Source organism: Calonectris borealis, chromosome 6, assembly GCF_964195595.1.
Source record: "Calonectris borealis chromosome 6, bCalBor7.hap1.2, whole genome shotgun sequence".
NCBI lineage: Eukaryota > Metazoa > Chordata > Aves > Procellariiformes > Procellariidae > Calonectris > Calonectris borealis.
Genome location: NC_134317.1, coordinates 32,624,990 through 32,644,136, shown reverse-complemented (window position 1 = coordinate 32,644,136; position 19,147 = coordinate 32,624,990). Strand labels below are relative to the sequence as shown.

Here is a 19,147-nt window from a genome sequence, read left to right as displayed (position 1 = left end):
AGAAAGGAATGCCAGATCTATTTAGACTTTAAATTCAAGTTCAGTCTTCTGCCATTTTCAGGACTAACTAGAAAGGCCTGCCAGACCCCGCTGGGTAATACGCAAAGTCTGCTTAGATTCATTGCAAGTGTTCCTCTTACTGGGATCCTGAGAGGCCTTGATGCAAAGATATCTAACTCATCTGTGAGACTCAAAACTCTCAAACTCTGCACAACTCAGCCTACCGCATTATTTGTGGTCTCAAGAGCTTGCAGAGGTATCTATACCACGCCCCCCAGAATCCATATGTGGTGCCTTCAATTATCTACAGCATTCTCCGCTACCCTGGATAAGAGAACTGACTGTTCATAGAGATAAATATTCAGGAATGCAATCAGAATATTACGAAAAACAAGGAAGAACAGTAGAATCTTCAAAAGGAACTCTAAGAAGTGGTTTGAGAACTGTTGCTTTTTATGTTTCAAGTACTATTCATGCCTTGCGTTTGGTATTTTATCAAATGAAAATGTTTCTGAGCTTGCAAAAGATAAAGTTACCTTCAAACCACACTAGAGTGTAGGTCTATGGTTTCTCAAAGCAACTTAGCAGCAGTATATTTAATATACTTCCTTTTCCTTCTGTCATAGCATCTGAAAGCTACGAACACACTAAGCAATTTCTGCATTTCATTTTTTTTTTTTACCTTATTGCCGACTGTGGGTGGTACCTGAATGACAATGTGGGACAAAGAAGGATAGTCCTGAAGTTTCAGTATTACAACCTTTTTAAAAAAAAAAAGAAAGAAAAAAAGGGAAAAAAAAAAAAAAAAGAAAAAGAAAAGCCATTACTGAACATGCCCCTTAGCTTGCCCCTTGCCAGTTCTCAGATGTCCACCTCTTGTACCCCTTCCTCTGGAATACAACTGCATGTTCCAATGCCGTAAACAGAACAGATCCTTCTCCCATAACATGCAACTACCCCATGAAGCACCTCTCCCTCCTACAAGTTATGTACAATACTTACCTTGGTGGTTGGAAGTAACTCAGCTCTCCAGGATAAATCAGTAGCTCCCAGGCTGTAAAAATTCATGCACATTGAAGGATGAGCATATTTATTATGCAGGCACTACGTTATGACAGTGGATTAACATACCAGCTTTTCTCTATATATATATGGATTCACATGATTTTAAACTGAGAACAAGTTTGGGTTTACTGCAGTTAGCTACCAGAGTAATTTATCAAACTATAATCATTTCAGATACTGTAAATCTTGTTTCTGCAAAAACAAGTTAAGCAAAGCTCTAACTTTGTCATACAAAAATATTAAGCAATTATTAGCCATGCAACTTCAGACACGTAATGAAAACTCTTAATGAGCTAAAACAGCACTGGCATTGAATTAACAAACAGTTTTATTAGCATCTTTTAAACATTAAAAATACCAATTATTCCTATGGGAACATCTAAAACATACCACATAAAACAAAAATTGTTAGCTGCTGCAGAGCTTGCAGCAGTTCTAAAATGGTGTATACTTATATTAGGTTAACAGACTAAACTGCATCATATTAATTCAGTCATTTTAAGTTACGATTTTAGAATACCAAGATACTTCTGTTTCTCTAAACGGTGTTACATGACCTCAGGACACAGCCCACAGCAAAAACACTCTTATTAGATGAGGTTTTAGGTAGCAGTCCTGAACTAGGCTAACCTGCGCTTGATCTGATCAAAGGTTGTACAAAGGAGTAACAGCCAACTTCTCCTTGGATCAGGAAAAAGTAATTATGACATCTGGCTATCAGCTGGAGGCAAGACACTGTGGCTATAGACCTCAGCACAGATCCCAGAACAGATAAATACTATGCTAACCCAATTCCACCTGGAAGTTTTCCCTAATCTGAGGGATAGATTGAATTTACTTTGAGCTTACTTTGCAAATGTAAGCTAAGCCAGTGTTTTAAATCCATTTTGTAACGATTGTAATGACCCGATTCAAATAATCACTAAATCACCCACATTTCTAAATATTTAATATGACAATAGCAATTTTGGAATAAGAAAAAAAATAAGAGAGAAGCTTCAATCCACTCTTCTGAAGGCTTTGAGTGACATTTGATGTCTTCTGTCATAGGATTCTAAAGAGATGCTACAAAACGCACCATTTAGGAATCCAACACAGCCTGTAGTGTCCACAAGAGAGCAACAGGAGCAACTTTTCACTGCTATGAAGGTCAAAAATATAGCTTAAAGAAGAAAAAGTTCACCTATTTTATTCTGCATTCATACAGTAATTTTGAGAAAACCTATTCTTTCCTGTTTTCTTGGTGATACAGAAAGCATGAATTATCCACAGTAAGAATTTTACTTTTCTTCCCAATCCCTTCGTAAGGAGGAGGATATTTTATATGCCTTAAATTCAAATGTAGTCTCACAAGGTCCATTTGAATAAAGAACAGGAATTGTTTATACTCACCACATCGATGAATTACTGTTCAGGCAGCCATAAATCCAGCTACTTGTGTCCTGTAAAGTCAATACCATAAAATAGTACATTACCTGTGTGCGACTATATTTATAAATATATTAAAAAATAGCAATTCTTTACTCCAAACAATACAGGAGTTAATGCTGATAATCTTCTCCAAAATTTCTATTATGCTGTTTCAGTACACCGGATGTCAGCAACTGTTCTAAAAATCCTCCGATAGCAGAACCTTGGTGCAATTAACTTACTAAAAAGAGGAACAAACTTCCATCTTCATCTCACTCCTTTTCTACTAAGTGTGTCTGCAGCAGCTAACACTATAGTGACCAAACTCTCATAAGGATGTCAAATGCTGAAGTGTAAAAGCGAAGATGATGATAAAAACAGTCTCTCTCAGATTTCCTCAATTATTTATAATGAAAGATATCCACCAACTTTTTTAATTCATTTCACAGTGAAGTCAGACTTTTGTGTTAACAGCAAGTGATATCCTCCATTAAAAGTCTGATATCATAATCTTGGAATTATAATTACAGGGACGGAAAGATGAAACATAAGAGTGAAAGGTGGGGTTTTCTAGGAACCGTTTTAAATAACTTCCATTTGCCACCTTTTCCAGTTATGAATCAATACATTTTCTAAAAACAGATACAAGGTTAAGCAAACAAACTTTCATCATTTCTCTTAAACAAAAAAAAAATCTGCCTTACATATGATGTAAAATTCAATTTTATTAGGTTTAATTTTTTCTAACTAAAAGAAACAACTCAAGGTACTATCCTAAGTAGTCAAGGAATACTTTAGATTTTTAATGTTCTACTGCTCCCCGCCTCGAGAATTTAAGCGTTCTGAAGCGATAGCACCATGATGCAAATATCTCAGACATTGTTCTGTACCTCCCCCTCCTCCAGCAATACTAGTCCTGTCTTTAAGATACTATAACAAAGGCAAAAGTTACCCTATTAAAGCACAACTAAGATCACAAAAAATGTGTAAATGTTGAAGGTGCTACTGGGACCGACAATTAGAAAAGCACTGAGAATATACAATCTTTTTTCACAATGGTGGTATGAACCTCTGCTTTGTTAAGGGGAGAGGTGACAACCTCTTCTTTGTTAATGCAGGATGGAATGGGAAAGCATCTCAATTTTCTTGCCACTAATCTAAAATACTCACATAATTCTGAAAACGTATTTATCCATCATCTCCAGTTTGCCAAGAGATTACATTCATTCCTTTCAAAAAATATTTTTAAAAAATTTTCAAAAATATTTTGGCTGAATTTATGTGTTTTGAGCTAAAAATATAAGAAATGCACATTATTGCCTTTCCTCTCAATAGAGGAGACAACTGAGAAGGTGCTGTTTTCTCATCTGGCTTCCATTCGCTTCCACTGCTTAGTGGAAGATCTCTGTAGCCTTTCAGGCTCACTTAATTTTTATTACGGGAAGGCAAACCTATAAACAGTTTTCCCAAATTAGAAGTATGGCTGAATCATGGCAGCACTAAAAATAACTTCTTCAGTCAAAACCATCAATACAGAACTGCACTAAATTAAAGGCAAAAGTAATCTGGGGCTAACCATAAGAGAGTCAAAAATAAAACATCTGAGGTTCGGGTGGCATTGAAGGTTTCAGTTCTTGAACACTAAGTGTGACACGCTAAAACAGGAAGTACATCTAACACGACGGATTAGGCTGTGAATGTAAACGGATGTCAGTAATTTCAACAACTTGTCTTAAAACTGCAGCAAATCTAAATTAAAAAAATACAGCTTTATAAACAAACCCCAGACATTAAAGTATTTTCTCACCAACATACTGTTTTCACAGTAAACATGACTGTATGATTTTCTGTGGCTTGCAAGAGGAAATGTGAAATATTTTCCATCAGAATCCTTAAAAAAAAAAAAATTGCTCATTAGTAAAAAAAAAAACCATAAAAACACAATGAGGAAAAAAATGTTACTTACATTGTAAACTGAGTAAGTCCATTTTGAGGTTTTGACTGTAATCCACATGAAAGCTCCTAAAAATAAATACGTTTTTATATGCCACACTGCAGGAACTGTTATCCTTATCTCCAAAATTTTATCTTTCACTTTTCGCCGAGGTCTCATCTCTTATCTGTAAACGGCCGTAAACTTTATAAGCTTTAATCAACACTCAGGATTGCTACTGCTTAGAATTACATGCAACAGTTCTCATCAGTTACACAGGAAACAGCAAAACCCTAGGATCCAATTACTACATATTAATTGTAAAATAAAAACCCTATGGATCTTGAAACAAAGCTCTTAAGGCAACAAAACAAACAAGAAACTGAATGATACTAATGTAATTACAGGGTGATTGATTAAAGCTGAGGCAACATTAGAAACAGCCCCAATCTTTGTTCCTGTCAGCCTTTTAAGAAAACTAATACAGAAACTTGTGTAGAAGCAAGTCAACGATGAAGTGAAAGACACGTACAAGAAAACAGTAGCAGTTTAAAGATATGTCTGGAGAAAAAGAACAAGACAGTAACGAAGAGATCAGAGATACAAACAATGCAAATTGTCATGCAAGAAGGTTAATATCTTTCTTCTATGTAATTAAAGTAACAAGTTCATCACAGAAACTTAGCTCAGTGTCAAGAGGTCACCACAAATAGGAAGATGCAAACATGAAATCCAATTTAAACATACTCCTCCTTATTGCTAAAAACTGACCCAAAAAAAGGCAAACAAACAAACAAAAAAATCAGTTCCACAACCTCTTTGGGCACCTGTTCCAGTGTTTGAACACCCTCCTGGTGAAGTACTTTTTCCACACAAAAGCTGATAGTTTAGGTCTATAACCCATATATCATTTTAGCAATATCTGAAGAAGGACAAAACGTATTCCAGAAGTTTGTTAGTGAGAAGATTAACTATTAACAAAGGAGTATCATTGAATCCTGTTCAAAAAAAACTGCTGCACACCTGTGAGTTCCGTAAAAGCTTCAGGATTTTCCTCAAATATCTTTGCAGGGTGTCTCACAAAGTGGTGATTCAGTACAGACATTCTCTTCTTTGGATCCTCAGTTATCTAAAAAAGAGCACATTGTCAAATTTTATTTACCAATTTATGTGATTTACAATCATCGCATGATCATAGCTAGCAATACAGTTTTGGGGATGAGAGGCAGGAGAGATTGTTAGAAGACATGGTACACTTTCTATTCTAAATTCGATAATCTGAAGAAATAAAGTGCCATCGATAGCCAATCAGAAAGTCTGCACATGTTATAAAGCATAGCTAAAACTTTTAAGAGTTTTATATCCTTGTCTATTCTTAACACAAGAAAACCATTCTATTAAACTTTCTTTATAGACACACATGCATTCTTCCTGAAATAACACACTTACGCCAGAGTTCAGGAAAAATTCTCACATTTATATTTACTATCTGAGTTCACAAATCCAGCTTACTACATCTCATCTTAATATTTCAAGCATCCAAATAGCTGTAGAGCTACATTGGGATTCGTTTTTGTTTGGGGTTGGTTTTTTGGTTTTGTTTTGTTTGTTTTTTTCAAAATCAGGTTTCCAAGACTAATTTTTGTCTATTCAGCTTTTCAAAATTGTGGCCATTACAACTGATTTCTGAAAATTTTTACCTTCCAGCATACCGCCAGTCAACTCCAGAACAACTGTACCCCCTTTTGGTCTCTTTAAATCCCATGTTAAAGTGAGTACACCTAAGAAACTAGAGAAGTCTGCCTCAAACAGCCTCAGAACGAACACCTGGAAGCCTTCCTCTTCTAGGTCTATGCTCTTACGTATTTTCAACCTCTTGGACCTTAATTCCAATTCATGTTTACTGCTGCATAACATTCCAGAAAGAGAACAGAGTACAACTGGAGATTTCTCCAACAGTTTTCAAAACGTAAGATGCAGGATATTTATTTAGAAAAGCAATAAATAACGGTAGCTGGAAGTAAACAAATATGCTAGTATTTTACTTGCATTCTATTTTTGTAAGTGCTATTTGCAAAAGAATACCACAAATACGTGCTGGCCACTATGATGACAATACATGGGGAAGTTCGAGAAGTATTATGTCTGAGTTAAACTATCACAGTTTTTCACCCTTTGTATACGAGTCAGAGAAGGTGACTCTAACACTCATTGAGAGGTCACATTCAAAGCTACACAGCTAGCAAAATTTGTTTATCCTGGTGCAAGGTCAACTAAACCTGCTGCATTATGGAAGAAAAGTTCAGTCCACACTCCAGCTATAAAGCATCAAGCAGTCAATAATAAAAACTGAGTTAACACCTAATTATTTCTGACACATTGGTCAAACAACACAAAGACAGGATTTTTCAGTGACTGGTACAAAATGGCAACAATTTTCTCAGCATGAATTAGAATAATCAAAAAGGAGTTTTCTGGATAGTAGGGTGATATTTGTCCTGATTAAGCATGCTGGGATGGAACAAGAAAGTGTGACAGGGAAATATACAGGCGATCACATATACAAACCTGCCTTGTATTTTCATCTATGAGATCAAAAAAAGCTCTAATGGTAGCCAGGATCAATTCTTTGCACCTAGAAGACAGAATAAGTGAAATTAAATCTAGAAAGGAAATATCCAGGAGAATAAAATTGGTCAGAAGAGACATCATCATAATATTATGCTGAAGTTAAATTATTGTATAATGTGATAACAGCAGAGAACCGAGGGATGTACCATTAGTCAAATAACCTTTGTTCCATTAGCTTACCACACTATGGAGAGATGGTCTGTTGAGGCCCAAGCTCTAGGCACAGCTGAGCTCTGTTTGGGGAAGGACAAAAGTTAAGATTTTGTTAGTATTCAACATTTTAAAATTCTAAGCAAGCCTTTCCTCTCCTCGTTTAAACGTATTTGCGCAATTATTAAAAAGAACAGTGTTTATCTTAAGAGTTTCAGGGACTAGGGTACAACAGAATGACTTCTTCAGTCAAAAATCTTACAAGTGCTGAAGCACTTGTAAAACAGGACTTGTAAAACAAAATGACTAAGTTATCTATGTTAGATAGCAGAGACTAATGGTGAAAGGGCAAATAATGGTGTGGAGGAAACTTACCAAAAATTTCTTCAAAGACTGCTTCTACGACTAATCTTACTATTTTAATAAGTGATCCTGACACACAAGAATAGAAGCATGCCAATGAAAGCTGCTGCTGAAAAAGCAAGGGCATCCTCAACAGAACGGAGCATCAGAACATCATGCAGAAAGAACTGGACAGTCTGAAGCTATTAATTTGTATAAGTGCATTGCATGTATTGCATTTTAGGGACTAATAATATCAAAAACGTCCCCCATCAATGGAGCTTATCACCTAGTTGTACAACTTGATTCAAGTAAGCTATGAACTGTTAATACATTACAGCCAGGAAGAAAAAAACCAAACCAAACAACAACAAAACAACCCCCAAAACAAAACAAAAACCCCCAAACCAAAAACCAAAAAAACATGAGAAAGAACTGGTACCACTACACATGAGATCTCATGCAAAATTCTGGTCACCGTCACTCAAGAGAAATGAAAATAGAGCAGATACAGAGAATGGTTACTAGGACAAAGGGAACGCAGAGTTAATCTTCTTAGCCTAGCAGAATCAGAGCTGAGACTATTTATAGACACCTTTCTGTACAATGGACAGGGAGGTAAATACCAAGGGAATGACAACTATTTCAGATAACATTTCAAGTTGATGTCAGAACAAACGCGTTTAAAAAGTTGGCTTGCGCAGTAAGTGGAAGTTGGAAATTACAAATTTTCTTCCTACGGAGGAGTGTTTTCCAGCTTTTTCCATGTTGGGAACAGCTTGATGGCGGGGGGACAGAATGACAAACCTAACTGCTTCTATGATGTTGCTTGATTAATTGTGGAAGGAGATAGATGCCTGCAAAAGCAGAAGACTGGACTTGATGATCCAGTAGATCCTTTCTATTCCTAAGTTCTTTGAAAAACAATAAATACAAAAAGAAGGCTCGAAGCCAAAGCTGTCTTTTTATAATCAAACCAGCAGTGTACTCCTATATTGCACATCTGTCAATCTCCACATACACATCTCTTGTAAAAACGCAGGAAAATAAAACCTGAGTTCTGAAACTAAAAAGGTGCAAGAAGGTGGTGAGAAGAAACAGCACCAAGTGGTAGATGATTTAATTCCACCCCAACACATCATCTTCCAGTGGACACTCATTTATACTACATCAACTATTTATGGTTTTATAACCGAACGCTATCTAGTTTGTGTTTTCACATGTAGTATTTTCATATTTAGTTATACTATGCTGCACATACAGACTACAATTAGACATCGATACATGCATTACGTAAATAGCTATCTAACATAGCTCCATGCAAAACCAAAAAAATAGTTTGCTTTTTTACCACAACAGATAAGGCACTGTCATGTTGACTCAATCTTGGTAGAAAAGCCAGTCCTGAACGAACTTGGTAATCTCTGAATCCTCCCGCCACAGAAAGGGTAGTTAAATTTCTTAAATCTTGGGCCTTTAGAATCCAATGATTGTTTACAGCTGTATAAAAATCTATAAAATATATTAAAATCAATCACAATTTCCTCATAAGTCTATTTGATATACAAAAAAGCTATAGAAACATCTAAGTAAAAGTTTCTGTAAGCCCCCCTAGAGGCATTCAAGCTCTGATTATCACTTTTGATTCATATAAGGAAGGAAAATTATTGTTTTAACCCCAAAGAGGAAGCAGTTGGGAAAGACAGATACACTTACACTTTCTATATCAGCTAAGCACATACATTGTGTAAGTAGCAAACCACAGATTTATTTTAAGGACAGCCACAGTCCAGAAACAGTCAGCAAGGAAGAAGCATTGCATTGCAATCAATCGTAGGAGGGAGAATTAATACAAACACAATAAATCAAATTCAGCAGCTAAAGATAATCCATTCCTCTCGGGTGCCACAGAGAACAATGAAAATAAGTGTCTATTCCCTTTCCTTCACCAAATCCCTCAATATCTACATGTAGCAGCGCAATTATCACTAAGCACATATTTCATCAGTATAGTTTAGTCAAATCTAGCTTTTCAAGAAGTGTATATTCATAATGATTATACCTCATTTTATAATGCCACAGTTATTTAAGTGAGCAGAAAATATGATCTATCTTTTATGTAAATATATATAAAATATATAATTATATCAATATTAAATATTCTCACCCCCCCCCAACCTTTGGGTGTGACAAGCATTAAATTTAGCAATTCTATTGAGGCAATTCATTTGATAAAGAAAGCCATTAGAGAGGTCAAGTTTTACAGAAAAGAAAGAAAAAATGTCATTCGCTGGAGAGCTTACAAATCTAGTAACATGCTCTGCAACTTACTAAAATTACAAATTATTGAGAGCTCCAGGCCCTGCACAGAAGCTTAAGTCCACATAATCCATTTCATATGACACCTTACTTTCTCTCAGTATCCTAGTGCTCTCACACAACTACCTGAGTAACAAAGGAATGGATTAATTACACTAAACAAACCAGCACATTTTGCTGTTGAATTGCAAGAATCTCACTTATCAATGCTTGAGAGGATCAATAAAGAAATACAATGTAATTAGATAACCTGCAGTACTTACCGGTAAGATATTTGTCTAAAGGCATTACAGGTGCAACATGAGGTGTGGCTTGTGTAATGAGGAGGTTTATAAGTTCAGGCTTAAAATTCTTCAGAGTAAGCAATGCTCTTGCAACAAGACCACCCATGGAATGACCTACTATTGCAACACTGGTCGGTGCAAATTCTCGATCCTTAGGCAAAGAGCAGAGAGTAATTAGACACATCAAAAATACATTTCACATTGAACTACGGTTATCAGTTGTACATTTTTTTTCCCCACAATTAACTTATGTCCTCCCCAGGATAATATTAACTAGTATCAACTTGACAAGTTTACAAAATGAATATAAATTTAGTTGCTATCTCAAAAAACCTGCTTAATGTGAAGTTTGCAGCTCAAAAGGAAATATTATATAGCCTGTGTAAGCATAAGAAACTTCAGCTTATTTTAATTTCTGAGACTTTTAGGGACATAGGCTATCAAAGAATTTTCCTAGAGAAAAATGGATGTAAGGTGATGCTATATTAATATTTTAATAAGCTAGGGAAAGTTTACATCTCTACTACAAAAAAAGCATACATTGTGCATGGAAGTATTTATTTAGAAACACAATACAGAACCTAACACCAAGACTCTGGGATTGTCAGAAGCATTAAAAATCTATTAAAAAGCACCACTTCTCTACTGCACTATTATCACATTCAATTATCTACACACGTTATAAAGTCTCCCTCCCTTATTCATCATTCTTCAGTTTTCCAGCAGAAAAGGCAGCCCAGAATTCCATTCCAAAATGCAAGTACATTATTCAGCATATGTCACTACTTACCCTGTACAACTTAAGAATTACTTTTATGCATTCATGCACAAACTTGGTCTGTCGTTGTAGACTACCACCATACAAGGCAACCAACTCCTCATTAAAGTTGACACTGAAGAAATTAAAATGATACTTGAAGTCAACATCTTCTGCTTTTCTAAGTGCAATGGAGCCAAGAGAACGTACTAGGAAAAGAAACCACATCAATTAGAACAGTCTAATAGGCATTGCTTAGCACCATCATTAGTAGACAAACACATAAATATATAACCTATTTAGAAACAAATGTTATCTTAAATCCATTATTCATCTCAAGTCATTTAAAAAAGTAAAAGAAGGATGAAAAAGACATCCAAAAGCAAATAATCTCTTTTCTAATACGTAATCACACTTGTTTTACAAAAGCAGATTTGAAGATATAATCAGAGCAAAAGTATCAGCCAGTCACCGTCAGAACCAAATTGTAAAATGAGAAAAGAAATAATTATTTCCTATTTTTATAAGAATCCCTCTGATAACAAAAGTGTTAGTAAACATATCACAACAAGAGCTTACAGAAGAATGTGGAAAAGAACAAACCTGATTAGATAAAAGAAAGTTTGGAACGAGTTACCAAGAGCTGCATACTATGCTTATGGCATTTAACCATGTGACTTAGCTTACCACTGACTACAGAGATATTTTATGTAAAAAAAAAAAATTTATACAAGATCAAGGATTATGTTCCTCCACCTGAGGGCTGCTTTTCTCATCTCATTTGCACCTTCTTACCGCCACCAGGACAAGAAGGCAAAACAAGCATTCTTGATTTCAACTCTAGAGGCATTGCTACTGCTAGGCTTTCCTAAAATTCCTTTGAAGACCATCAACTCTAGGACAACATTCCCAAATACCACCAAGATATGTATGGGGGATTGGAAAACCAAACCCTAAAGGACACTTTTCCACCTAAAATCTTGAGGGAGAAAATGTTCAGTTTACAAGGTCTTGCTTCTGACCTGTCTTCTCCGTCTTAACCCCGGCTGCTATTTAATGCAGCCTTCTGAGTGCAGAATTGTCCCTGGGTTTCCATGGAGACATGGCAGGATGGGAACAGCAATGGTTGCAGATAGAAAAGCATGGTAGGAAAAGAAGAAAATAAAAGAGAAGGCCCCAAAAGCGAGTATATAAAATAACTAATGATCGCCAGAAAGGTCTGCCCAAATCTGGCACCGAGAAGCAAGATTCTTCTAGAGTGCAACAGTGTCAGAGATCTGCAGCCTGCAGAATCCTCGTTCTTGGAAAAGTTTGCTATAGAAATTAACATATCAAACAAATTTCAGCAAAGCTCATGAAATGGGAGAATAATATTTATGAAATACTTTATATGTTCAAACACCCAGATATTATCAGCATGATGAAAATTATAAATCTGAGTTGTAGTCAGTCATTTCACCAATTCTATCTAAAGCTAATAAGCAATAACAACATCTTCAAAATGGTGTGAAAAGACCTAAAAAGGATTTAAAAGGTCAAGTATCTTATCACAACTTTATATCTTGGAGGTCATGGTAAAAGGAACAAGAATATTGCCAAAGATCACAAGGCAAGCGTGTCACAGATTCCTAAACAGAACTCAGGATCTCAATTCTCCCAGTCTCAGGTTCATTCCCAACAATGAAACCAGACCACCATCTTTTACTCAAAGTCTCAATTTTGTACATTTTAAAGTTCATTTTAGCGCCCATGGAAGATGATGAATTAACATGTTTCAAAAGTGCCTGTAACACATCAAAATAACAAGCCCAGAAAAGGCAGCAGCAGCACTTCCGTCTTCATTGCTCAGCAAATATGACTATATTTTAAACAAGTATGAAAATAGCAATAGCAACACCTTCTCTGCTCATCTAGCTATCAGAATTAAAATGTGTTATCCCACAAGAAATTCTGAACGAAATATGAATTTTCATAAATTCCATAATAAAACAAAAACTATTCTGAGTCACTGATTAAGGTAGAACAATTTATTTTAACAAAGATTTTGAAAAATGCACGTATGACTTATTGCCAGTCTCCCTAAACTAATTTCTCAAAACAAAGAATAAATATTTAAATATTTACTGATCTTAAATAGCACATTATAACCACAGCATGTAGTACTTCTACTCACCTAGTTTACATTTTTCTTCATGTACTTCCTTTTGATTCCTAACATACCCTGAAAGTACCATTTTATTTCCTGCATAGTGAGGTACTGCCATGTTTTTAGAGACAGCCTTAATTCACAGATTTGCAGTACTTTATACACAATTACAAAAGTCCATATGGTATCCCTCATAATCATTATGTTCGTAATCTTCTTTGGATACTATTTTGCCTGCAAGTCTGTATGGGTTTTCTGAAAGTATGAGTTGATAAAATATTTTACTTTGTTATAAGCTAAGCAGGTATGTTCTCAAAGAAAATAACTTTGTAAAGGTTCTCTGAAATCAGATAATTTAATCATCAAGTTCAGTGCAAATATCAGGAAAAATTATCACAGTAAGACATCAGGGTTTAGACTGTGCTGGTTTTCCCCACACATGCACGTCAATTTTGCTAACGTTGTAAGAGTGTTACTAATTGTTTCAAAGCATATTTTAGAGAACAAAAATAACAGTCTGACAAACCCCGCCTGGAAGGAATACCGGATACTTGAATAAACACTTAAACACAATACTTCATGTTCATCAAGCTACTAGCTTCGGTATTTACAATGAAAAATAAAAATACTTTAAAACCATTACTTCTTTTCATTTGGAGCGCAAGAGGGAATAACCTGGAAAACAAAAGCAGGCTATGTGTAAAGTGGGAAGATGATGCTGAAGAAAAGACACCACTACATAGAGAGGTAGGATATAAAGAAGCTATAGGGCAAGCCACAAGATGATGCTTATTCCTATAGCACGTAATTACTTCACATCACAGATGGCAGCTTGTTCAGTTTCTTCTAATCAAATTCAGGTCTTGTTTTATTTGACATAACCGCACTAAACGTTGTTCAAATCAAAACCAACTAGATGTTTGCGATCAAAAACACAGCAAGGGTGCAGTGCTGCCATAGTACGGCATAAACTGTACTTTTTCTGGCTTTCAAAAGTGAAAGTCTTACTCCAGAAAAATATTATAGCTCAACTGTTCAACTGATTTCAAACAAAAATGAAGTCTTTGTACTGCTTGAAATTAACCATGGACTAACAAGGATATCTACATCATAATACAATCAACCATTATCACTTTTGTTGATACTATTTCAAACAGAAAACTTCTTGCCATTGACTAATGCATAAATATGAGAGCTCTTTGTAACACACCTATAACTTAGCTAAATGCTTACCTTGTTTGTAACTGCCAGCATTCCCAGGAAGAAAGAGAACTGGAATTCCTGTCAATAGGAGATTTTTGTTTTCTTCGGCGTAGTTCCCTTCCCCATAGAGATAGAGCTCATACGCTGGGTATCGTCTGGCTGTTTTCTTGGGTAACTTTATTTTCTGTTGCAAAAGTTAAAAAAAAAAACACTTACCTTGTCTATATTGTTGCAAATAAGAAAATATAGTGGCTATCCAGTAATTTAAATGATCTGGTTTGTATTTTATGTATTGTTTTAAATTACAGTCTAAAGAAAACGAATGAAAAACTGGGTTTTGCTTTAAAAAAATAATTAAAAATAAAGTATCAAGTATTTTGTTTAAGTAGGTATTACTGTGCGTAATGAGTGGCTGCAGTTACTTACTTGAAACAGCTATTAACTTTAACTGCTTTGAAACAAGCTGCAAATGAACACAATTATGTATCTTTTCAAGTTGCACATTCATAAAGTAAACCTAGCCTTATATTACAGGGGGAAAAGGGGAAGGGGGAAGGAGGAAAAAAAAAAAAAAAAAGCATGTCAAAACCCAACCACTTCTCCCAGGACCTGAGAATTTGAGAGCAGAAACTGAGGCACGTGAGTGATCCTAATTACTCCTACTGCACCTGAACGGTTCTGGAATTCTTTCCAGTACCACGTAACAGAACAAGGATATGCTACTGCACCGGACGGATACCAAAGCTAAATCCTGAGAACAGGGTTCTGGAGGTGACTGCCAGATGACAACTATTATGTCAGTGTAAATTACAGATGCAGTGTGAATTCTCTTAGGCGATTTTTACAGAGATGGAACCTGCAGTGGGAATTTAACCATCTTACTATGGCTCATCAGAAAAAAATAAACCCACAATACTTTGGGAGCCTTTTTTTGTTGTTGTTTTCAGAGTCGGTTATGTGGCCTAGTGAAAAACCACCTGGTTTTGTAACAACTCAGGACCCAGTTTACACAGTCAATTGTCATCTTAAAAAAGGCCATATTTCTTGTGTTAAAACAAAGAAGGAAACAACTAACCACCTAACCTATCACATAATTTATTCCAGGATTATGAATTGCCAAAGAGAAAAGAACAAAATACCTTTGCACCTGAGGGTTAGGTGATAATTAAGTCTTAGACCAGTAAGTTATGACTCTTAGAGCCATATGACACTGCTTTAAACCAAATAAGTAGTAAGCAAGAAAACATTCAATTAACTCCTGTATGGAGATCGGTTGGTTTATAATTTTGAGTTTCTAAGATATAGATTTGTAAAATTTCTATGAATGTGAATACACTTGTTCTAGCATTTGATTACTTATGTTATGACAAATAATAAGGTAATTAAAAAATACATTTATTATGGTGTAATTTATGTTTTAAGGAAACACTTTATTTTCCAGAATAAGGTCAAAACTAAACTCAGTTTTGCATCAGAAATCTTCTCTAAAGTCTCTCTTAATTGCTTTCTCGAAATAGAAGCATCTCTATTTCAGACATTTCAGTTGTTTCTCTCAACTGCATCTACAGTAAACGCGATTTAGCTTTAATTCCCTGCCCACACACACTCCTTCCCTTCCCCTGTTCTTCTCTGTCTCCCCTCAGCTAAAGACTATTTCCTTTCTCCTTTAGCCTTCAAATTGTTTGCCATATTGGTTATTTGCAACCTCTTCTTATGATGTTTGATACATATAATTTAAAATATATTAATATATTTTAATATATTATAACAAAATACACATATTCGAGAGAGAGAGAGTGTGTTTAATTCCTTCACTGTGAGCAAAAAAGGTTAAGCTTTGTTCAGGGCTTATGTCTTCAGATCATCCTTTCCATGTTCTTTCCCTTTTCTCCATCATCTCACTCTTCCAACTTCACTGACCTCACTGTCCCTTTCTCATTCTTTTCTACTGCTCCTTTTTCAAAGGCTTTCAAAATCCTGTGAAAAAAACTTAAATTAATCAGTTTCCATTACTAAACTAAGAGTGCCATCAAGATATGTTTATATGACTTCCTGACAGATCAAATCAACTGTTCTTCCACAGTATCATCCTGGTTCATTGTCTTTTCAAAAACTTTTACAGAACATAAGATTAATGAGCTGCCCTTCTTTGGGTCAATGTCGAAAGCAAAAAACTACACAATCCATGCGAACTGTACTACCAAAATATTAGGGATTTTAGGTAAATCACAGTGCTCAAATATTATAACAAAATGGCAACGCATAACTCCAAAGGAAAACAGACATTCGCGTTCCATGACAGTGGTCTTAAATTCTGAATTCCCAGGACACTGGTTATACAATTGGTTGTAATGAGCTAGAGTAACTTTTTACAACGTCAATGTAGGCTTCATTTTTCACCCTGGTTCCCAAAGAAATTAGGCTTATGTGAAAAAGTCCTCATTACTAACGTCCAAATCTCTTACCAAGCTTAGCTGAACAGGACAAGGGTAGGTTAAATTCAAATACTGCAATTCCACAACTCAGGCAAAATAAGATGGTTAAGTACAAAAAAGAAAAAAAAAAATCCAAACCAATTCCATTACTCAGTATTAGCTTGACTGTGAGCTAACCCACACTGTTAGACATAAAAGAAATGAAACTTCTTATGCTTAATTGCTCAAATAGTTATTTGTTTTGTAATGTGATACCAAGTCTGGAAGGGAGGACAGGTACCTTTCACCTGAAATTCCTACCTTGTGGTTTCCTACCAATGCCAGCACTACAAAGACATTAAAAATTAAACAAACCACCCCTCCAACAACAAAGAGGTACTTGAAAAGGAGAATGCCTTAGCAAACCCAGACAAACTCATAATTTCTCCCTCCCCAAAAGTACTGTTTTCCACACGGTAAAAGCGATTATTCAGGGAATAGAAACTCTGAGAGGCAACACAGCCAGCTGCCACTTGCGTTTCCTGCTTAGAACTATTGCTTACCCTTAAGCCTTCCATCTCTTACCAGCACAACACTTGCCTAAAGATGCTTAGAATTTAAGCCCTGACATAATGAGTAAATACAAAAGGTGTGTGGTGGCGGAGGAGAATTTCAGGCAACCGCCAATAACATCGCACAGATTTTGCTAGTAACTTTCCGTTGGTTGGCTTCAGATTAAAGCTGAAGTAGACTCTGGCTGCTAGGAGATCTGAAAACTTCCTGTGTAGTATTTAAGTATTTATAGCTGCTTAAACAATTTTGTCCTACTGCACTGACAAAACAACCCTTGTAGCTATACCAAGGTTCTCTTTCATAGGCTAGCACGACTATGTCAAGGTTAGCAAATGAAGGTTAATAGATCCAAAAATTAACTTCGTTCTTCATTACCAATTGGGGTACTAAGGTTTTGTTTTAAGATCTTCTTTACTATGCAAGACAGCTCGCAACCTACTTCAGAACAGAATATTATTTAGAATAGTTCATATTTTTTCCAACATAGATTGTATCCTAGATAATGCTAAATGAATGTTTAGGAACCAACAAATTATGCTTTGGGATGCTTTTAAGAGGACAGAAAATCCTGTAATAAGAACTACTATTAAAAGAGAAATTGTTTTCTAACAACTGCATGCAGTATTAGCAGTGAACCTATATATACTCACATATTTACATCCTCCCACTATTAAACCATAATACCGTGTCTAGAAAACAACAGTTCCATCAGCAGTCCTCTCTCTCAAACTGATCCAAGGTTTTCAAAGGGCTCTTCAGAGAGGTTTCCTAAAGGCTTCGTCAGCAAAGCAAGAGGACTTCAGACAGATTTACGAGTTCTCCCATAAATTGTGGGACGTGCCACCTACAAAGTGCTCACTGAGAAGACTTTGCACTACTGTTCACTAGCTTGAGAAATACACTCATATTTGAAAAGTTATTCACTTTTTTGACACATTAGTTGCTCCACACTCTATAAAATCACAAAAAGGACCAAGAAATACAAGACACAACCTCCCAGGTTAGCGCTGTGAGCGCTGTCAGAGGACCTGGCCCAGCCTCATCCTTTGCGTAAGCCTGGATGAGCTTTTGACCGGTTTTACCAGGACTACAGGTAACTACAGGCATTTACAAGGTAGAAAATTGGAAGCTTTTCTATTCGTTCTCTTTTGTACAGGTGGCAGTACGAAACACCTCGTTACTTCACAGGTAGACAGCTCTTCCCTTCTGTAGCTACCCAAGGTGCACCATCATACGATGCAGCCAAAGCAGCGCGTTTTGCCAAATACACCGACCCCTCACATAAGCCTGAGCTATTTCTGCCCCACTTACAGCTTGCTATTCTGCAGAGGGCGCCCAGAAGTTATGGGCGCAGTCAGGACTCGCCCGTGCGGTGGCTCTCCCTCGCCTGAGCGGGGAACAGGGAAGAGGAGGGAAGCCACAGGAGGGCTGCGCCTCCGGCGGGCGGCTCCCGGCCGCGGCGATGCGGTGCGGCGACGCCCCAACGGCCGCCGGGCGGCGTGAGGCCGGCGCGGAGCCGCCGCACCCCGCCCAGCGGCGGCGCCCCGGGACCAGCGGGCTCCCACCTGTTACACCGGCGCCCGCCGCCTCAGCGCCTCCCGCCGCACTCACCAGATACTCGGGGTACTCGTACATGTAGGTCATGCTGCACCGGTTCTCCTCGTAGAGGAACAGCACGTCCCGCACCCCTAGCAGCACCAGCGCCGCCAGCGCCCCGTAGAAGAGGGCCGCCAACGCGGGCAGCCGGCGGCCCGCCCGCCCCATCGCGCCCCGCCGCGCCGAGGTGCGGAGCGGAGCCCCCGTCCCCCCGCGGGCTCTCCGCGCACACAGGCACGGCACGGCAGGGCGGGGCGGGGCGCCACCGCCCGGGAGGCGGGGCGGGCGGGCTGGCGCCACAACCTGGCCGCCGCCGGGTTGCGG

The 19,147-nt window shown here is 37.2% G+C and overlaps 1 protein-coding gene across 3 annotated transcripts in view; it reads right to left on the bottom strand.

Annotated features, from left to right (window-relative positions):
• The window catches only part of PGAP1 (post-GPI attachment to proteins inositol deacylase 1), a 33,908-nt gene extending 14,856 nt beyond the window's left edge, over nt 1-19,052 (bottom strand). For 2 of the 3 annotated variants that reach the window (XM_075153614.1, XM_075153615.1), the window contains exons 1-12: nt 18,839-19,052; nt 14,271-14,424; nt 10,925-11,100; nt 10,114-10,285; nt 8,883-9,043; nt 7,220-7,272; nt 6,977-7,043; nt 5,432-5,537; nt 4,283-4,497; nt 2,458-2,507; nt 1,003-1,054; nt 683-760 (exon numbers count right to left, since the gene is read on the bottom strand). In XM_075153614.1, the coding sequence (XP_075009715.1) occupies nt 683-760; nt 1,003-1,054; nt 2,458-2,507; nt 4,283-4,497; nt 5,432-5,537; nt 6,977-7,043; nt 7,220-7,272; nt 8,883-9,043; nt 10,114-10,285; nt 10,925-11,100; nt 14,271-14,424; nt 18,839-18,991 (1,437 nt within the window). In that variant the 5' untranslated portion in view covers nt 18,992-19,052. The remainder of the gene's footprint in view (nt 1-682; nt 761-1,002; nt 1,055-2,457; nt 2,508-4,282; nt 4,498-5,431; nt 5,538-6,976; nt 7,044-7,219; nt 7,273-8,882; nt 9,044-10,113; nt 10,286-10,924; nt 11,101-14,270; nt 14,425-18,838) is intronic. The other variant, XM_075153616.1, reaches the window with a different exon arrangement.
• Between the last annotated feature and the right edge of the window lie 95 nt (nt 19,053-19,147).